The sequence below is a fragment of the Schistocerca gregaria genome, chromosome 5 (genome assembly GCF_023897955.1).
Source record: "Schistocerca gregaria isolate iqSchGreg1 chromosome 5, iqSchGreg1.2, whole genome shotgun sequence".
Lineage (NCBI taxonomy): Eukaryota > Metazoa > Arthropoda > Insecta > Orthoptera > Acrididae > Schistocerca > Schistocerca gregaria.
Window position 1 is genome coordinate 169,645,514 of NC_064924.1, and position 21,983 is coordinate 169,667,496.

The following is a 21,983-nucleotide window of genomic DNA, read 5'->3' on the forward strand; positions in this document are numbered from 1 at the left end:
TCATGATGCATGTAGAGTACTTTTTTTAATTTTTCTCAACTATAATGTATGTTTGTCCGCCGTTCTCGCTTCCTCGCTTGCCGAGCACGGCGTCCAGGGTTCGATTCCCGGCAGGGTCAGGGACTTTTCACCTGCCCCGAGATGATTGGGTGTTGGGTAGTCTTCATAGTCATCATTCATCCCCATTACGGTCGGGTAAAGGCAGTGGCAAACCACCTCCACTAGGACCTTGCCTAGTACAGCGGTGTGGGTCTCCCGCGTCGCTCCACTACGCTCTGTCATGAAGCATGAGACTTCATTTCATTTCCATTATGTACGTTCTTGTTATTTTTTCAGCAGGAGAATCACGAAAGTACTTTTCATCGTCCATACCTTTCGACGCCATAGTGCTAAAGAATTTATTCATTAATTTGCCGTTAGGACTCGTTAATTATTCGCATAAGTTGGAAAAATTTGGAAATTTGTGGTAAGATCTTATGGGACCAAACTGCTGAGGTCATGCGTCCCTCAGCTTACACAGTACTTAACGTAAACTAACTTAAGCCAAGGACCACACACACACACACACACACACACACACACACACACACACACACACACACACACACATATGCCAGAGGAAGGACTCGAACCTCAGACAGGGGGAGCCGTATGAAGCGTGACAAGACGCCTGAGACTACCCCGCGCGGCCAATCGCATACGTGACCGTGTCTCAGAAAAACAACTAAAATCGCTCAACGGAGGCAAAGCCACTGGACCCGATGGGAAACCAGTACAGTTCTACGTAGACTATGCGAAAGACCTTAATCCTCTTCTAGCACGTAGCTCTCTGGATGAGCGAAGTATTCCTAATGATAGGAAGAAAGTACAGGTCATTTCCGTTTCCAAGAAGGGTCGCAGAACAGACGCACATACTTAAAAGCCTGTATCTATAACGTCGGTCTGTTGTAGAGTTATGGAACATGTTTTATGCTTGCGTATTATGACATTTCTCGAGACCGAAAATCTCCACTGCATGAATCAACAAGGGTTCCGAAAACAACCATGGTGCGAAATCCAGCTCACTCTGTTCGTTCGTGATGTACAGGAAGAGGTAGATACAGGCGGCAATGTGGATGCCGTGTTCCTTGACTTCCTGATGGAGTTCGATACAGGTCCGCGCTGCCGCCAGATCAACGAAATACAAGAGCACGGAATATCAGACCAACTGTGTGACTGGATTAAAGAGTTTCTACAAACAGAACACATTTGTCATTCTTAATCGAAAGATATCTTCGGACATGAAAGTAACTTCGGGTGTACACCAAGTGCGTGTTAAGAGCTATTACACTGAAGCTCCAAGCAAACTGCTATAGGCATGCGTAATCAAACAGGTGGAATACGGCGCTGCGGTCAGCAACAAGTGTATAAGGCAATAAGTGTCTGGCGCAGTTGTTAGATCGGTTACTGCCGCTACAGTGGTAGGTTATCGAGATTAAAGTGAGTTTGAACGTCATGTTGTACTCGGCGCACGAGCGGTGGAACACAGCATCTCAAAGGCAGCGATGAAGCGGGGATTTTCCCATACGATCATTTCACGAGTGTACCATGAATATCAGGACTCCGATGAAACATCGAATCTCTGACATCGCTGCGGCCGGTAAAAGATCCTGCAAGAATGGGACCAACGGTGACTGAAGAGAATGGTTCAACATGACAAAAGTGCACCCCTTCCGTAAATTGCTGAGCCATCAACAAGTACTGGGTGTTGTGTGATGTCCTTAGGTTAGTTAGGTTTAAGTAGTTCTAAATACTAGGAGACTGATGACCATAGATGTTAAGTCCCATAGTGCTCAGAGCCAGCCATCAAGTGTCAGCGTGCGAACCATTCAACGAAATATCATCGATATGGGCTTTCGGAGCCAAAGGCCCACTCATGTACCCTTCATGACTGCACGACACAAAAATCTTTACGTCTCGCCTGTGCACGTCAACACCGACATTGGACTGTTGATGACTGGAAATATGCTGTCTGCTCGGACGAGTCTCGTTCCAAATTGTATCGAGCCGATGGACGTGTTCGGTATGGAGACAAATTCATGAATCAATGGACCCTGCATGTCAGCAGGGGAGTGTTCAAGCTGGTGAAGGCTCTGTATTGGTGGAGCGCGTGCAGTTGGAGTGATATGGGATCCCTGATACGCCTAATTACGATTCTGACTAGTGACACGTAAGCATCCTGTCTGGTTACCTGCATCCATTCATGTACACTGTGCATTCCGACGAACTTAGGCAATTCCAGCAGGACAATGCGACACCCCACACGTCCAGAATTACTACAGAGTAGCCCCACTGGCCACCAAACTCCCCAGACATGAACATTATTCAGCATATCTGAGATGCCTTGCAAGGAGGGGTTTCCAGGCCACTCCTCGTACTCTTACGGATTTATGGACAGCTCTGCTGATTTATGGTGTCCAGAACTACTTCAAACATTAGTCGAGTCCATACCACGTCGTGTTGAGGCAGTGGGCAGTGAACGATATTGGCAGGTATACCAGTTTGTCTGGGTCTTCAGTGTGCTTTTCTCAATAAACATAAATTGTAAGTAGGCTGTTTAGGTTTTTATGTTGGTAACGACATGTAGTGCTCTGTATGAAAATCACTGACTGTGCTGTGCGCAGTCTGTGGCTGGTTGGACTCATTGTTGGAATATTCGCTATTATAATGTTGGGCAGTTGGATGTGAACAGCGCGTAGCGTTGCGCAATTGGAGGTGAGCCGCCCGCAGTGGTGGATGTGGAGAGAGAGATGCCAGAGTTTTGAGCGGACGATCTGGACCTGTGTCCGTCAGAAAAAGGAAATTTGTTTAATTAGATGTCACAAAATTATATTATCTCTTTTCAATGCTATTAAGGTAAATACATTGTTTGTTCTCTACCAAAATCTTTCATTTGCTAACTATGCCTATCAGTAGTTAGTGTCTTCAGCAGTTAGAATCTTTTATTTAGCTGGTAGTATTGGTATTCGCTGTATTGCAGCAGTTCGAGTAATGAAGATTTTTGTGAGGTAAGCGATTCAAGAAAGGTGTAAGTTATTGTTAGTCAGGGCCATTCTTTTGTAGAGATGATTAAAAGTCAGATTGCGTTGCGCTAAAAATGTTGTGTGTCAGTTTAGAAATGATCAGAATAAGTAAAGAGGGAACTGTCTGAGTACGTTCAGTTTTGCTCAACTGTTTGAAAATCAAATAACGTAGAAGTTTACCAGCACAGCAATTCATAATTAGTCAAAGGGGACGTTTCAAAATGACCTAGCAGACAACATCTGAAGTCCCGTCGAGCCTTTAGAGGATGACTCTCTTATACATAGAGAAGTATGCTAGAAAAATTGTAGCGGAATACAACAGGACGAGGAGAGGTTCGACGCTTGATGCAGGAATTGGCAACTGACCCCCAACATAAAGAAAGTGTATCGACACGATGGAAAGCTACCAGTAGAAGAAGCTGTTTCCATAAAACATTTAGGAGTATGCGCATAGTACAGTTTAAAGTGGAATGACCACATAGAACTAATCTCAGGTAAAGCAGATGCCCAACAGATTCATTGGAATAATCCTGAGGATATGAAGTCCATCAACAGCAGGAGGTAGACTACGAAATAAATGAATACTACTCGTCAGTCTGAGATCCATACCAGATAGCACTAAGAGAAGACACAAAGAAGAGCAGCACGTTTCGTTACAGGTTCATTTAGTCGGCACCAAAGCGTCACGGAAATGTTCATCTGACTCCAGTGGCAGATGCTATAAGAAAGACGTTCTCCATCACAGCGTGGTTTGCTGTCGAAATTCCGAGAGCGTAATTCCTAGAAATCAACCAACATATTGCTTCCTCCAATTCAATTTTCGCGAAAAGATCATGAATATAAAACTAGAGAGTTTGGGGGCCACACGCAGGCTTAACAGCAATTGTTCGCCCCGCGAAGCATTCGCCACTGAAACAGGGAAAGGAGGAAGTGACAGTGGCACGCAAAATACTCTCCGCCACGCACTGTGAGCTGGCTTGCGGAGTACAGATGTAGATTTAGAGCGCAGCACTTTCTGGGCTTTAGTCGAGTCCACAGCTTTGCATTTTGCTATGAAATACACTGTCGCATACTATGTCTCTTTATTTGACACTGACACACACGCGCTAGAGAGAGAGAGAGAGAACTCACTGCAGTTCTGCGAACATCCGTCTTTTCCTTCCTTGTTTAAATCATGACGCACAAGGAAACACCCCCCCCCCCCCCCCCCCCAACTTGATCTCATATATTGATGAGAAAGCAGCATGCTTGCAAGATATCAGCAACCGGTCCAACGCGAAAATTTTGGCCATGGTTCTAATAGACAGTTCACCTGAAAGTACGCCGTTTAAGCTTAAGCGTGCACAGTTTGTTTGTCACTCCATTCGCCCCGCTTCAACCGCCAAACGCCCGAGCGCTAGGTAATGAGCGGCAGAGCGACAACCAGAGCCATGTTTTTCACGTGACGTTGAAGGTGAGGGAAGAGGAGGGTCGGACACATCCGCCGAACGTGTTTTGAAATCTTGTTCGAGAACACTTTATTATACGCGAAAAATAGTAATATGTTAACTGCACGCACATATTATTTTAACCGTATTCTCGTATCAATATTCTACAGCTAGGTTCAGAGTTTTTTAGCTACCCCTACCGATGCCGTTTTATGTAACCCGCAAAGTTATGTCTGTCTCAAAAACCACATGCGAGACTGATAGTCTCTCGCTGACTAAGTGCACGTGCGGTAGCGTTCTCGCATCCCGGGTTCGATTTCCAGGGTTTTTTCCCAGGGCTTCCCAGGGGTTTTCTCTGCCTCCTGATGACTGGGTGTTGTGTGATGTCCTTAGGTTAGTTAGGTTTAAGTAGTTCTACGTTGTAGGGGACTGATGACCACAGATGTTAAGTCCCATAGTGCTCAGAGCCATTTGAACTTTTTTTTTTGACTAAGCGCAAACTATGTGTTAGTCCCACAGAAAAAATGGACAACACCTTTTTGTAGCGAATTTAATGTTATTAAGTATTCTGTTGGGATGTGTTTCCGCTAGAGGCCGTAGTTTTCGAGTTTTTCGATAAAAGCATATAAAAGTGACTTCTAGTTCGTTCTTCATGACACTCCCTCCTTCCATTGCACAAAAATTACGACTGCACGAATTATTTTCCACCTTCGTCCTTCTTTGGTCTTCATTGACTGCCCTTAACACGCCGCCGGCTTAGTTGAGCACCAACAAATTATAAAACTGATGTTTGTGTAAATTTTACCTAACAATTTTATGAATTTTACCAGCATAAACAATTACGTCGTTGTACTCGTTAGGCCTTCTGACTACGAAACCGCTGTACTTTCTGACTACGAAAGTACTGTACTTGTAAGGGTTACATTTGGATCGAATTATCAACGTAATTAGTTATAGTTTAATCTCTACAAAAATCATTCTTCTTTAATACTCTCACGAGCACGTTTAAATTAATAATGTTAAAGAAATAACCGACTATGCTGGTGGCATAATAGCCCAACTAAAAGAGAGCAAATAAGGTGGAATATTGGGAATAGTTCTCGTAGTCGATTATTTTTGTACAGTGGTAGGAGGGAGGGCCACGAACAATGTACCAGAAATCATGACTGGTGAGGGATGAGTGTGGGAGTGGAGGTGCTTTTTTAGGTTACTTTCGTACGTTTTTCTTGAATGACTTGAAAATGGTAGCTTCCAGTGAAAACGTATCCCAGTACAAAATTTAACTACATGTAATTTCCTTAGAGAAGGTCCTGTTCATTTTTTCTCTAGGGCTATTTAGATTGCTTGTAGCCGAGAGAATATGAAAATCCAGAGCCGGTTTTTGAAGGACAGATATAGCATTTCTGTTCGTATAAAACAACATCGGTAGGGACAGCCTAATCACCCTGTATTCGCTTCAAAATCAAAATGAATAAACCTAAGCAAATGAAGAATTATCATGAAACGAAGTTAACTATTTGTGACTTACAATTTTATCATGCCAGCCGTTTTGAAGAGCAGCTCATTTGTTGCAAATGTACTTCATTCTAACAACGCCAGTTTTAAAATCCAAAGAAAGTAATGTACAACAGCTACAGCATGTTAATAATTAAATAGCGCTATGCTACCAATTCAATGACATACCATTTCATTTCATTCATTTACACTACCTTTCTCAATCGCACCACGAAATGTTCGAAGCGAAGAGATCTCTGGTACCAGCTACAGGTTACAAACCGTGCGCTTGGACACAGTGAAAACGCGTGTTATCAGTAACAAAACAGCATCTTTCTGACTCCGCTGCACAGTACTTTGCGCTCGGCCATTAAGATGGTGCGGAGCGAGTGGCAAACAACCGGTGAGCGAGAAAGTTTAAAAGCTGTTCTTCCACAAGGTCACAACTGCGTACTGTCAGAATTATGGACCTAATTTTCGCGCGGGTTCGGTTACTGGGCCTGATATCTCGCAACTGTGCTTCTTTCTCCTTAAATTATGAGATCAAGTTGATGTTTCCTTTCCTTGTGGTTTGCTGTTTTCTGTGTATCAGTTTATGACGATATAGCGGTGTCTGAAACACGTAGAACGTTATGTTCTATTAGTGTTCTCGTGTGTAAGAACACCACATAAATGACAATGAAATGAATACCCATAGCTGCATACAGGCGTTGATATAAGTCAACGGGGACAGTTGAAAATGTGATCCCCGACCGGGATCGAACCCGGGATCCGCGGTGGTCTCGCGGTTCTAGGCGCGCAGTCCGGAACCGTGCGACTGCTACGGTCGCAGGTTCGAATCCTGCCTCGGGCATGGATGTGTGTGATGTCCTTAGGTTAGTTAGGTTTAAGTAGTTCTAAGTTCTAGGGGACTAATGACCACAGCAGTTGAGTCCCATAGTGCTCAGAGCCATTTGAACCATTTTTTTTGAACCCGGGATCTCCTGCTTACATGGCAGATGCTCTAACCATCTTTTTCTTTTTTTAATTCTTATTTTTCATTTTGTTCGGTATTGTTCGTTGCGTTTTGGTCTGGGCGGACGTCGCAAAACATCCGTTCAAGTTGATCTTTGATTCCTTAGTTTTTTATTACAGAGGGCGAGCAGCTCTCTGAATCCATCTGAGCCACCGAGGACACAGAGGATAGTGCGACTGCAGGGACTTATCTCTGGCACGCCTCCCGTGCGTTGTACCCGAAGGACGGTAATCTCTCTGTATACTTCCTCCTTTCAATTTTCAGTATATGAAATTCCACAGATGTTGCAATCAGTTACAGGAACTTGAATTAATTTATCTACTACATGAATACTCAGCCAAATTTTGTGGCACTGATTACAGCGCTTCTTACACTCAAAGATAGCTTCTCGGGTATCGGCTTCACAGTTGTATCTTCTTATTTTTGAAACCTTCACATTTAAACTGGAACTATGTTATTGATGGAAACTTTATCATTTATCAGTTTCAGCATGTGGTTACTCTCGTTAACCCTCGAGATGCCGTCTGGGATGTGACAGTGAAAAATCTTGCTTCGGGGGAAGAAACTGTCCACGAGTTTGACGCTGTCATGGTTTGTAATGGGTAAGTAACAAACGATAGTACTTTTGGACGCTTGTAGCATGTAACGTTGGCGCACGTTATGAAAGAAATCAGTTTGTTTTTATATTCATAACATCTTCTTTTCGCTCAGTACGGTCTGCCTAGCAGTTATTTACTAGTGTAAGATGAGGAAAAAGCAATAACCAGGAAGGAGGCTTTTTCATTTTTTGTACGCGTAGAGGGGTGAAAAATTACACAAATGCTAGAGAATCCTAAGTTGAATACTTTGGGATGAGTATCTAACCATCGGAAAAGAATATTTACAGTTTATAGCAAGAACTTAAGCCAAGAACAAATCGTGAAAGTGACGACCAACAGCCTTAATGCCTCCAGTACTTCATAAGCCATTTACGACATTAAACTCTCGGTTTAATACAATATGGTTCCATCGCCCGTTGTTTATCACAGGAATGTAACTGCTGCTCCATCACTACTTTACACCTTTGTCATGTGCACTATGAGGTGTACAGTTCACGTTTAAGGGGTCGAGTGCTTATAGACAAATCTTCCTCTCACGATGGAGCACCATCTCAAATTCTACGTAGGGACCTCAGGGATTAAGTAACACGTGTGGTCCTACCTAAGGTCATTGCACAAAAGAGAGACGTGTTCCAAGTTTCAGATTAACACACACTACTGGCCATTAAAATTGCTACACCACGACGATGACGTGCTACAGACTAGAAATTTAACTGACAGGAACAAGATGCTGTGATATGCAAATGATTAGCTTTTCAGAGCATTCACACAAGGTTGCTGCCAGTGGCTACAGCTACAACGTGCTGACATGAGGAAAGTTTCCAACCGATTTCTCATACACAAACAGCAGTTGACCGGCGTTGCCTGGTGAAACGTTTTTGTGATACTTCGTGTAAGGAGGAGAAATGCATACCATCACGTTCCCGACTTTGATAAAGGTCGGATTGTAGCCTATCGAGATTGTGGTTTATCGTATCGCGACATTGCTCATCGCGTTGATCGAGATCCAATGACTGTTAGCAGAATATGGAAAATCGGCGGGTTCAGGAGGGTAATACGGAACGCCGTGCTGGATCCCAACCGCCTCGTATCACTAGAAGTCGAGATGACAGGCATCTTATTCGCATGGCTGTAACGAATCCTGCAGCCACGTCTTGATCCCTGAGTCAACAGATGGGGACGTTTGCAAGACAACAACCATCTGCACGAACAGTTTGAAGACGTTTGCAGCAGCATGGACTATCAGATCGGAGACCATGGCTGCGGTTACCCTTGACCCTACATCACAGACAGGAGCGCCTGCGATGGTGTACTCAACGACGAACCTGGGTGCACGAATGGCAAAACGTCATTTTTTCGGATGAATAAAGGTTCTGTTTACAGCATCATCATGGTCTCGTCCGTGTTTGGCGACATCGCGGTGAACGCACTTTGGAAGCATGTATTCGTCATCGCCATACTGGCGTATCACCCGGCGTGATGGTATGGGGTGCCGTTGGTTACACGTCTCGTTTACCTCTTGTTCGCATTGACGGTACTTTGAACAGTGGACGTCATATTTCAGATGTGTTACGACCCGTGGCGCTAACCTTCATTCGATCCCTGCGGAACCCTACATTTCAGCAGGATAATGCACGACCGCATGCTGTAGGTCCTGTACGGGCCTTTCTGGATACAGAAAATGTTCGACTGCTGCCCTGACCAGCACATTCTCCAGATCTCTCACCAATTGAAAACGTCTGGTCAATGGTGGCCGAGCAACTGGCTCGTCACAATACGCTAGTCACTACTCTTGATGAACTGTGGTATCGTGTTGAGGATGCATGGGCAGCTGTACCTGTACACGCCATCCAAGCTCTGTTTGACTCAATTCCCAGGCGTTGCGAGGCTGTTATTACCGCCAGAGGTGGTTGTTCTGGGTACTGATTTCTCAGGATCCATGCACCCCAATTGCGTGAAAATGTAATCACATATCAGTTCTTGTATAATGTCCAATGATTCCCGTTTATCATCTGCATTTCTTCTTGGTGTAGCAATTTTAACGGCCAGTAGTGTACTTGTGCTGTGGTACGGATGACTGTCCAGAATCTATGAGCCAGTCGTGCAAAATCGCTGGAAACACTGACACCATCGTACCACTGACGCACCAGGTTGAAGATACCCGTTGGGTAGAACACCGTGTCCTGCTACGTGAAGTAGTCCGCAACTGCTTGCAGCACATCTTAGTCCGACAGGAATCGACGATACTTCACGGCATTTTTTAAGGACAGAAGGCGTGATAATCGCATGCGGAAAATTTAGGAATACACAGCAGGTGCTCGAGTGCCTCTCACTTCAGTTGGTGTAACTCCTGCTGGCTTCCCAGATCGACCGACGTCTCTTGTCGACTTGCGACCACCACGTAACTTATGCACCGTTTCGACAGAATTGCTGCCCCATACACATTCTTCATTCTCTGGCGGATGTCTTCCTGTGTTTGTCTTTCGGCTGCCAAAAGAAAAGAATAACGGCACGTCGGTCCTGTTTGGACGCATCTGGTAATGACATCGCCTAGTTCACTTTCCCGCATTTACCGCACGTACATCGGAAGGACAAGAATGCTACACTAATCCCTTGCCTACATATCGGTGTTCACGTACACTGAACCGCCAAAGAAGCTAAGAAGCTGGTATGAAGTGGGGATTTTCCCTTAAGGCCATTTCACGAGTTTACCGTGAATATCAGGAATCCAGTGAAACATCGGATCCCAGACATCTCTGCGCCCGGAAAAAGATCCTGCAAGAACGGGACCAACGACGACTGAAGAGAATCGTTCATTGTGACAGAAGTGCAACCCTTCCGAAAAAGCTGCAGATTTCAGTGCTGGGCCATCAACAAGTGTCAGCGTACGAACCATTCAACGAAACATCATCGATATGGGGTTGCAGAGCCGAAGGCTCACTCATGTATCCTTGATGACTGCACGAGAGAAAGCTTTACACCTCGCCTGGACCAGTCAACAATGACAATGGACTGTTGATGATTGGAAACAAGTTCCCTTGTCGGACCTGTTTCGCTTCAAATTATGTCGGGGGGATGGACGTGTACGGTTATGGAGACAACTTCATGAACCCATGGACCCTACATGTCAGCAGGGGACTGTTCTAGCTGGTGGAGGGTCTGTAATGGTGTGGGGCGTGTGAAGCTGGAGTGATATGGGACCCGTGATACGTCTAGATACGACTATGAAAGATGGCACGTGCGTAAGCGTCCTGTCTGATCACCTGCATCCACTCAAGTCCATTGTGCGTTCCGACGGACTTGGGCAATTCCAGCAGGACAGTGCGACACCCCAAATGTCCAGAATTGCTACAGAATGGCTCCAGGAACACACTTCAGAGTTTAACCACTACCGCTGGCCACCAAACTCCCCAGACATGAACGTTACTGAGCATATCTGGAATGTCTTGCAACGTGCTGTTCAGGAGAGATCTCCACCCCCTCCTACTCTTACGGGTGTATGGACAGCCCTGCAGGATTCATGGTGTCAGTTCCCTCCAGCACTACTTCGGACATTAGTCGAGTGCATGCGGCACTTCTGTGTGCTCTCGGGGGCCATACACGGTATTAGGCAGGTGTACCGGTTTCTTTGGCTCTTCAGTGTAACAGCATCGAAGTCGTGCTATGTTGCATATGCACTGCAGCAAAGCTCTCAAACGGAAACCTTTTGGTCGTCCTTTATACAAACTGAAATAACCTCTGTGGAGAAAGAGATCTTCCGACGAAGATGACGTTCACTCAGCAGTTCTCGAATGGCTCCATGACCAAGGTGCTGCTTCCTGTCGTCAACGAATTGAAGAATTAGTAGAAAGTTCTAATCGTTCTTTACAGAGATTTGACTGCCATGTCGACAAGTAGGTTCAGATGTCAGTGTCACTTTGAACTGTAGTCCAGCATTCAATAAAAGTTACGGCCAGCCAGCCATAATAGTTTATAACTTACTCGTACTGTCTGAACAATTCTTTGTCGAGAACCTGGGTCATTTCTCTGTGGTATCTTCTTAGTTTCTTGAAATGATTATACATTTCCTCCAGTCTGGATGAGGCCAGTTACGAATCTTTGCTCAGTACATTTAGTTTTGGGTGGCACATACCGGTGCTTCATACTATAAGGTACATGTCCTACAACTAATAATATTCCATCTCCGACAACCAGTCATTCACTTTAAACTAAGGTCGAACTCCATCCTGCACTTTTCAGAGACAATGTTTTATTGTTTGTTCAAGGTAGCGGCAGATTGGTGCACCAGAAAGATGTTTATTATCTTCATACACATTGTGTTTCCATAAGAGCGTGCAAAAATTTAATAGAACACTGCTCCACTGAACAATTTGAGGTAGAGAACCTGCGATCAGAGAAGCCAGCTTAAATAGTTGATAGGTGTCAAAATACGTTATTGTGTATCTTTTTATTTACATTAGTTACAGTTAACTGCAAATATCTTCATTGACAAAAAAGCTTGACATCGGCGAACAAGATTCTGACGCACCCTAACAAATATACATGGCGTGTTTCAAATCACATCACAGGCAGTTACAATTCCGGCAACTAATTCCAGCTCCATATCCACCGGGACCTCTTACACAAATGACTTTAGGAAGTGACTTTTAGGAAACTGTTCCCTGTATAGCCTTTCAGCAGCGAGAGCGTTGCAACGTGCTTGTCAATGAGCTCTGGGAAACTGTACCAGTACTGTTCCATCGTGTTGTACTGTACGTTTCGGAATAGCACTGAGTAATGAATGGGCGAAATAGGGGGTCAAATGAATGAAAAGATTTCATTGTGAAAGCATTTTAAAGCTAAATCTATGAAAAGTGGTATTTGGCTTCTCGGTTAGAAAAGAAATAAATGTTTTTTGACTGGTTTTGGAAAATCGGCCCCTAAGTGGGTGAAATAGAGCCAGACTGAATCACTGACTACTCATCGCCTAGCCGAAGCCGCTGAGGATGGAAACTTGATATTTGGAGAGGGTGTCGTTATTATACTGTAGCTATTGTTTAAGAAGGGATTTCTCGAAGTTCCACTCCTAAGGGGGTGACATAAGGGATGAAGTGCTTTTTGAAAATGTGCCCTATTAAGGCAATTTTGAAGAAAGAACTACGGAAACTGGTATTTGGTTTCTCAGTCAAAATTACAAAAAGTAAGTGTTTCACCGTTTTTGGAAAGTCAAGTATTAAGAGGGTAAAGTGGGAGAAAATGTTTTTTAAATGCTTCTTATTAAAGGATTACTGAAGTATTTTTGAAGCTGCACCTATAAAAATTTGTCTTTGACTTTTCTGTTATAAAGCCGAAAATACGTGTTTCACTGGTTTTGGAAGTTCAGCTCATTAGGGCGTGAAAATTCTGAAGAAAATATTTCTTTGTGTTAAAAAAATTACAGCTAAATCTATGAAAACTGTTACTCCACTTCAAAGTTAAATATAAAGAAGTATGTGTTACAGGATGACAATTCCAATGGAAATATTATCAGAAGAGCGCAAAAGGCATGATTAACAAAAACCTTTGACTTCAGCTATCAGTATCGCGTTTTGGTCAGAAGTACATTCGGCCTTTGACCATTGAACATTGGTCTTAATTAGTGTGAAAAGTTTAGAAGGAGTGGCAATTTGTGAACAAATTAAAATTTCGTTGAAAGAAAAACAAAAAAAAGTCTGTGGACACCATACAGACTAGAAGAGCGAAGTTGGTTAAACCTGAATAGTTTCCAAACATATGCCTCAGATGTCTTGTTCATTCAAGGCAGCATACGAGTTGAAACATTCATATCTGACAGTTGGTTCCTTCTGGAACTTTACGTTTTCGCCCCGTAACGAGTGTTCCTTGAGGTTGCAATATTGCAGCTGGTAGAAATCCTGAAACTTCATGGAATATTCTGGTTACGTAAATCAAAATACTCAGTTTAGGATCCTCTTTCGAGTTCATAATTTTGAACCTAATGGTGTGGGACATTTGTATGTTGTTGTTGTTGTTGTGGTCTTCAGTCTTGAGACTGGTTTGATGCATCTCTCCATGCTACTCTATCCTGTGCAAGCTTCTTCATCTCCCAGTACCTACTGCAACCTACATCCTTCTGAATCTGCTTAGTGTAGTCATCTCTTGGTCTCCCTCTACGATTTTTACCCTCCACGCTGCCCTCCAATATTAAATTGGTGATCCCTTGATGCCTCAGAACATGTCCTACCAACCGGTCCCTTCTTCTTGTAAAGTTGTGCCACAAACTTCTCTTCTCTCCAATCCTATTCAATACTTCCTCATTAGTTATGTGATCTACCCATCTAATCTTCAGCATTCTTCTGTAGCACCACATTTCGAAAGCTTCTATTCTCTTCTTGTCCAAACTATTTATCGTCCATGTTTCACTTCCAAACATGGCTACACTCCGTACAAATACTTTCAGAAAAGACTTCCTGACACTAAAAACTATACTCGATGTTAACAAATTTCTCTTCTTCAGAAACGCTTTCCTTGCCATTTCCAGTCTACATTTTATATCCTCTCTACTTCGACCATCATCAGTTATTTTGCTCCCCAAATAGCAAAACTCCTTTACTACTTTAAGTGTCTCATTTCCTAATCTAATGCCGGCCGCGGTGGTCCCGCGGTTCTAGGCGCTCAGTCCGGAACCGCGCGACTGCTACGGTCGCAGGTTCGAATCCTGCCTCGGGCATGGATGTGTGTGACGTCCTTAGGTTAGTTAGGTTTAAGTAGTTCTAAGTTCTAGGGGACTGATGACCACAGATGTTAAGTCCCATAGTGCTCAGAGCCATTTTGAACCTAATCTAATTCCCTCAGCAACACCCGACTTAATTCGACTACATTCCATTATCCTCGTTTTGCTTTTGTTGATGTTCATCTTATATCCTCCTTTCAAGACACTGTGCATTCTGTTCAACTGCTCTTCCAAGTCCTTTGCTGTCTCTGACAGAATAACAATGTCATCGGCGAACCTCAAAGTTTTTATTTGTTCTCCATGGATTTTAATACCTACTCCGAATTTTTCTTTTGTTTCCTTTACTGTTTGTTCAATATACAGATTGAATAATATCGGGGAGAGGCTACAACCCTGTCTCACTCCTTTCCCAACCACTGCTTCCCTTTCATGTCCCTCGACTCTTATAACTGCCATCTGATTTCTGTACAAATTGTAAATAGCCTTTCGCTTCCTGTATTTTACCCCTGCCACCTTCAGAATTTGAAAGAGAGTATTCCAGTCAACATTGTCAAAAGCTTTCTCTAAGTTTACAAATGCTAGAAACGTAGGTTTGCCTTTCCTTAATCTTTCTTCTAAGATAAGTCATAAGGTCAGTATTGCCTCACGTGTTCCAGTGTTTCTACGGAATCCAAACTGATCTTCCCCGAGGTCGGCTTCTACTAGTTTTTCCATTCGTCTGTAAAGAATTCGTGTTAGTATTTTACAGCTATGGCTTATTAAACTGATTGTTCGGTAATTTTCGCATCTGTCTACACCTGCTTTCTTTGGGATTGGAATTATTATATTCTTCTTGAAGTCTGAGGGTATTTCGCCTGTCTCATACATCTTGCTCACCAGATGGTAGAGTTTGTCAGGACTGGCTCTCCCAAGGCTGTCAGTAGTTCTAATGAGATGTTGTCTACACCCGGAGCTTTGTTGCGACTCAGGTCTTTCAGTGCTCTGTCAAACTCTTCACGCAGAATCGTATCTCCCATTTCATCTTCATCTACATCCTCTTCCATTTCCATAATATTATCCTCAAGTACATCGCCCTTGTATAGACCCTCAATATACTCCTTGCACCTTTCTGCTTTCCTTTCTTTGCTTAGAACTGGGTTTCCATCTGAGGTCTTGATGTTCATACAAGTGGTTCTCTTATCTCCAAAGGTCTCTTTAATTTTCCTGTAGGCAGTATCTATCTTACCCCTAGTGAGATAAGCCTCTACATCCTTACATTTGTCCTCTAGCCATCCCTGCTTAGCCATTTTGCACTTCCTGTCGATCTCATTTTTGAGACGTTTGTATTCTTTTTTGCCTGCTTCATTTACTGCATTTTTATATTTTCTCCTTTCATCAATTAAATTCAATATTTCTTCTGTTACCCAAGGATTGCTACTAGCCCTCGTCTTTTTACCTACTTGATCCTCTGCTGCCTTCATTACTTCATCCCTTAAAGCTACCCATTCTTCTTCTACTGTATTTATTTCCCCCATTCCTAACAATTGTTCCCTTATGCTCTCCCTGAAACTCTGTACAACCTCTGGTTCTTTCAGTTTATCCAGGTTCCATCTCCTTAAATTCCACCTTTTTGCAGTTTCTTCAGTTTTAATCTACAGGTCATAACCAATAGATTGTGATCAGAGTCCACATCTGCCCCTGGAAATGTCTCACAATTTGAAACCTGTTTCCTAAATCTCTGTCTTACCATTATATAATCTATCTGATACCTTTTAGTATCTCCAGGGTTCTTCCACGTATACAACCTTCTTTCATGATTCTTAAACCAAGTGTTAGCTATGACTAAGTTGCGCTCTGTGCAATATTCTACCATGCGGCTTCCTCTTTCATTTCTTTGCCCCAGTCCATATTCACCTACTACGTTTCCTTCTCTCCCTTTTCCTACTGCCGAATTCCAGTCACCCATGATTATTAAATTTTCATCTCCCTTCACTATCTGAATAATTTCTTTTATTTGATCATACATTTCTTCAATTTCTTCGTCATCTGCTGAGCTAGTTGACATATAAACCTGTACCACTGTAGTAGGTGTGTGCTTCATATCTATCTTGGTCACAATAATGCGTTCACTATGCTGTTTGTAGTAGCTTACCCGCATTCCTATTTTTCTATTCATTATTAAACCTACTCCTGCATTACCCCTATTTGAGTTTGTGTTTAAAACCCTGTAGTCACCTGACCATAGGTCTTGTTCCTCCTGCCACCGAACTTCACCCAATTCCCACTATATCTAACTTTAACCTGTCCATTTCCATTTTTAAATTTTCTAACCTACCTGCCCGATTAAGGGGTCTGACATTCCACGCTCCGATCCGTAGAACGCCAGTTTTCTTTCTCCTGATAACGACATCCTCTTGAGTAGTCCCCGCCCGGAGATCCGAATGGGGGACTATTTTACCTCCGGAATAATTTACCCAAGAGGACGCCATCATCATTTAATCATACAGTAAAGCTGCATGCCCTCGGGAAAAATTACGGCCGTAGTTTCCCCTTGCTTTCAGCCGTTCGCAGTACCAGCACAGCTAGGCCGTTTTGGTTATTGTTACAAGGTCAGATCAATCAATCATCCAGACTGTTGCCCTTGCAACTACTGAAAAGGCTGCTGCCCCTCTTCAGGAACCACACGTTTGTCTGGCCTCTCAACAGATACCCCTCCGTTGTGGTTGTTCATACGGTACGGCTATCTGTATCTCTGAGGCACGCAAGCCTCCCCACCAACGGCAAGGTCCATGGTTCATGGGGGGGGGGGGGGGGACATTTGTATATGAAGGCAAATATATAAACATATGAGTAAGAAGGAGGTGCACTTATTTGATTTTTTGTTGTTGTAAGTTTTAATCATACAATGGAACAGTGGACGTATTGTATTTAGCAACCAGAATACTTCAGGAGAAGCCGAGCGGACATTACTCCACATACAATACATTTGTAATTTATTAGAATTTGAACTTGGTAAATATTTAACACATATGAAATGTATTTGGTTCTGTCGCTGACATAACATTAACACTTCATTCATTGCAGAATGAATTATTCACATCAGAGTACAATTGCCTTTATAAAATTTTGAATAAATGTTCTGTTCGCACGCAACCCTATTGCACTATGAACATTCTGTCGCAGTTAGCTATGATTAAACAGAGACTGTGTTGATTACATAGACTATATTGCTGTGCCTGTTTTTTTACAATGCACTCTGCAACGTCCTTCAGAGATGCATGAAATACTACGAACTGCATTACCTGATTTTTTTACCATGCATTCTGCAATGTCCTCAGACATGCATGGATATGTTCAGATTGCGAGAAATAGAACATGTACTACCACAATCCGTAAGTTAGGTTATTACTCGTTGTACAAGCTGTCAGATGACGTAAATTAATTTATGTTACACTTTCCTGACATTGCGTCACCTAATCTGTGGCATAACAACCAGAAACGTCTCATCTGAAACGAATGTGTAAATCACTAAATTATAATAAAGTATGAGCACCTAAAGATAGCACCGTGCTGATGAAACGTCTTGTAAAGAGTCGTAGAGATGGGAGATCCCGAGAGCTGTGTTCAGCCGCCTAATGTGAAAGGCTTTCCTTCCTCCATGCGCAATGGGCTGTTTCCTCACAGTGCCCGGGAATTATATCGTAAGTTCGTCTCTTGAGTGTAGGTAGCCACAGCGAATACGTGCAGAGTATGGTGTTATGTTTGTTTTGTATGATGGTAATAGAAGAGAGAGGGCAAAACTCACTGCCAGCTCATAGCTCACTCCTCTCGAATGGCACCAAAAGGGCCGCCGACCTTGAATTCTCCCATTCGACAGAAAAAAATGTTCAAATGTGTGTGAAATCTTATGGGACTTAACAGCTAAGGTCGTCAGTCCCAAAGCTTACACACTACTTAACCTAAATTATCCTAAGGACAAACACACACACCCATGCCCGAGGGAGGACTCGAACCTCCGCCGGGACCAGCCGCACAGTCCATGACTGCAGCGTCTCAGACCGCTCGGCTAATCCCGCGCGGCATTCGACAGACAAGCAACCATCCACAGTCACACATGCACTCAGTCCGTGAGACACTGCAGAGAGATTTTGAATTTAATGCAGTATATTGGCACCAAATCTGGTGATCGCGAACTTTATGCCACCACATTTGCACTTGCCGGGCAAATATCATCTGTCAAAGTTTCTTCTGTCACCAGGATTCGTAACGGGCTACTGATTAGTCATGGGTCACAGCACGCCCGTGCAGTAGCAAATTCTGCTATGTAGGGCCTGAATCGAGTGGTAACAAACTGTTATTGGAAATGAAAAGTGTCCGAAGCGGAAAACGTCCGAAGTCTTCTAAATTTCGTAAGAGTATCGTTGAAAAAAAATAAATAAAAAAGTAATATGTTAGAGTATCGCAGACAAAAAGGAAAAACTGTTAACTGATTTCTTACTGGTGTCTATAATATGAATTTTGTAACAAAGAGTAGACTACTTTTACGAAGTATATATTTCATTTTGTCAAATTCTGTTTGTCGATTTATGAATAATTCATAGTGGAACGTAAATGTAGACCTGCTTTCCTTTTACTCCTTTTTCTTTTTCTTTCAGACACTATTTTCTGCCATTCGTGCCGTCCCTTCCAGGATCAGAGAAGTTCAGAGGTCGTCAGACGCACAGCCACGACTACCGAGTGCCATCACTCTTTAAAGGTCGTAGGGTTGTAGTCGTGGGAGCCGGCCCGTCGGGAATGGACCTGACGCTCGATATATCCTCTCAGGCAGAGCTGGTGAGTCACACAACTGTATGCCTTAGAAACGATTAAGATAGGGATGTAGTCTCTCGCCCCTATTGTTAAATCTACAGGGTTTCTCAAACCTTTTGGGTCAAACTGAAACACGTGAGAGTGAGTCCACAACTCTCTCAAAGATCCCTGGGATTTATTGTACTGTTGTGAATCTTTGGTAAATTTCTTGGTGTGGACGCCCTGGGGTTCGTTTGTATTGTTCTTTTTATTTGGTTTTGTGAGCGTGTAGATTTGATGTTACAATACGAAACATAATCCACGAATAACAAACTACATGAAATAGTTCACCATACCTAAGCTTCACAAAAGTTTTATCAAATGTCCACAGGTTCAGCTCAACTACACAAAAAACATCTCGTACATAAAAACTAACTTGGCACAGCTAAGGACCAGCAAAATAGTGCATTGGCGTGTCCAAAAAGGGCATGCGCCATGAATTTTACCAGAACATATAATTTAAATATCGGATCATAAACAAAAAATCAGTGCAGACGACTTTCTAACATCCATCACGACGTAGTGTGCTAATTTAGAACTGTGGTTGATTTTGGTTGGCAGCCACAGGTCGCACACAATGTAAAATAAAAGTGCACACGCAGTTTAAATGACAACAAAATCCGATGCATTATATTCCTTAACGTAAAAATAATCTGTAAGTATGTATTTCAGAAAAATAAAAAGAAGCCATAGAGGATGCCACAATGGTAGTGAAACATATTTGAGTGATAAAACGAAACAATGATTTGTGTACCAGCAAAAAGGCGGACCCATCAGTAATTCATTATTATTTTTCTGCAAGAACGGGAACTGAGCTTAGAACTCCATTATGATACACACATAACGCTTCTCCAGTAATAGTTAATAGTTATTAAACACGTATATTTTTGAAAGTATTTCCATAATATATTTACGTACACACACACACACACACACACACACACACACATACACACTCATACTGAAATAGAGAAATCAATCTGTTCCCCCAACCAATGAGACTGAATAGCTATTACGATACGTCGTTACAGTGAGTGTTATGGCAGACTCAATAGCTTTCAGTATTGACCAGGAGGTTCGGGAAACACCGAGGGTGCGGAAACGTCATGTAATGGAGTCCGGCGACTCTGAAGGTCAAACAAGAAGCCAAAGGTCATCGCTTTTTTCTTATTTTCCTTGACCTACATCCCCATCTATTAATTTGATAAATAGTTTCTTTCAGTTTTAAATATACCTACACTGCCGTGAAAAAATTTAAGTTGCAGCTACAGTTTTTTCGATTACCGAACCGTAGTCTGGACTACTGAGCAAGCAGTTTTTTGTGTGAATTTCGTTTTTTATTTCTCTCGAGGAAATTATTTTGTTTCCATCTAATTCGCCCCCTTACAGATAATCTAAAATTGTGTGACAATAGATCTACTAGTGATATCGAAAATCACCATCTGTACGAGAAAATTAAGGTCACTAAGAAATAATGACAAATGCGTTGGTTAATTTTCTCCGAGGTAGACGAACAACCAGGAAGTAAGAGCCATGCAGTATGGGCTTCAAGTTACAATTTCCTACACTGCACGAAATCCAAGAAAATAATGAGATCATGAAACTTCCTGGCAGATTAAAACTGTGTGCCCGACCGAGACTCGAATTCGGACCTTTGCCTTTCGCGCGCAAGTGCTCTACCATCTGAGCCACCGAAGCACGACTCACGCCCGGTACTCACAGCTTTACTTCTGCCAGTACCTCGTCTCCTACCTTCCAAACTTTACAGAAGCTCTCCTGCGAACCTTGCAGAACTAGTGTTAGTTTGGAAGGTAGGAGACGAGGTACTGGCAGAAGTACAGCTGTGAGTACTGGGCGTGAGTCGTGCTTCGGTAGCTCAGATGGTAGAGCACTTGCCCGCGAGAGGCAAAGGTCCCGAGTTCGAGTCTCGGTCGGGCACACAGTTTTAATCTGCCAGGAAGTTCCATATCAGCGCACACTCCACTGCAGAGTGAAAATCTCATTCTGGAATGAGATCATGATTCTGCTTTAGACTTATTGGACGTGCAGCGCGGCGATATTAACGGATAAGTGATACTTGAAGCCTTCAGTTGAGACATAATTAGCTGATAACTTATCATTGTATGCGTCAGAACTAATAAGGGGTTTGGTCGTGCATATCTTCCACAAACTTATGATTTGCTGAGTGAGTTTATCATATCTGCTCGTTACTGTTTGCTGCGGTGTTAACAAGCATAACTTGACGTCACGCTCGTTGGTGAGATAATGGGAGTTGCGTCCACGTAATATTTTACACGCTCCAAGCCACAGAAACGATCTACATCTGCATCACTACTCTGCAATTCAGACTTACGTGCTGGAACAAGCATCAGCCGTACAAGGGAATGACAACAACGAAAATTTGTGCCAGACTGGGAATCGAACGCGGACTTTCCGCTTTTCGCGAGCGGTCGCCTTAACCGCTTTGGCTATCCGTGAACGAGTCACGGCAAGACTACACGTTGTGTAGCTCCCATACGTGGAAGGACATTTTTTAACTGAAAGACGCTACATGGTATTGGCCGATAAATACGATATTACAGAGCCTGTGTTCCTAAGTACACTACTGGCCAATCAAATTGCTACACCATGAAGTTGACGTGCTACAGACGCGAAATTTAACTGACAGGAAGAAGATGCTGTGATATTCAAATGATTAGCTTTTCACAGCATTCACACAAGGTTGGCGTCTGTGGCGACATCTACAACGTGCTGACATGAGGAAAGTTTCCAACCGATTTCTCATACATAAACAGCAGTTGACCGGCGTTGCCTGGTGAAATGTTGTTATGATACCTCGTGTAAGGAGGA

General features: G+C 43.1%; 1 protein-coding gene across 1 annotated transcript in view; it reads left to right on the forward strand.

Moving 5' to 3' along the window:
* The window catches only part of LOC126272888 (uncharacterized), a 123,643-nt gene that overhangs the window by 58,764 nt on the left and 42,896 nt on the right, over positions 1 to 21,983 (forward strand). Inside the window, exons 3-4 of the mRNA XM_049976143.1 lie at positions 7,482 to 7,600; positions 18,941 to 19,118. Of these exons, the coding sequence (XP_049832100.1) occupies positions 7,482 to 7,600; positions 18,941 to 19,118 (297 nt within the window). The remainder of the gene's footprint in view (positions 1 to 7,481; positions 7,601 to 18,940; positions 19,119 to 21,983) is intronic.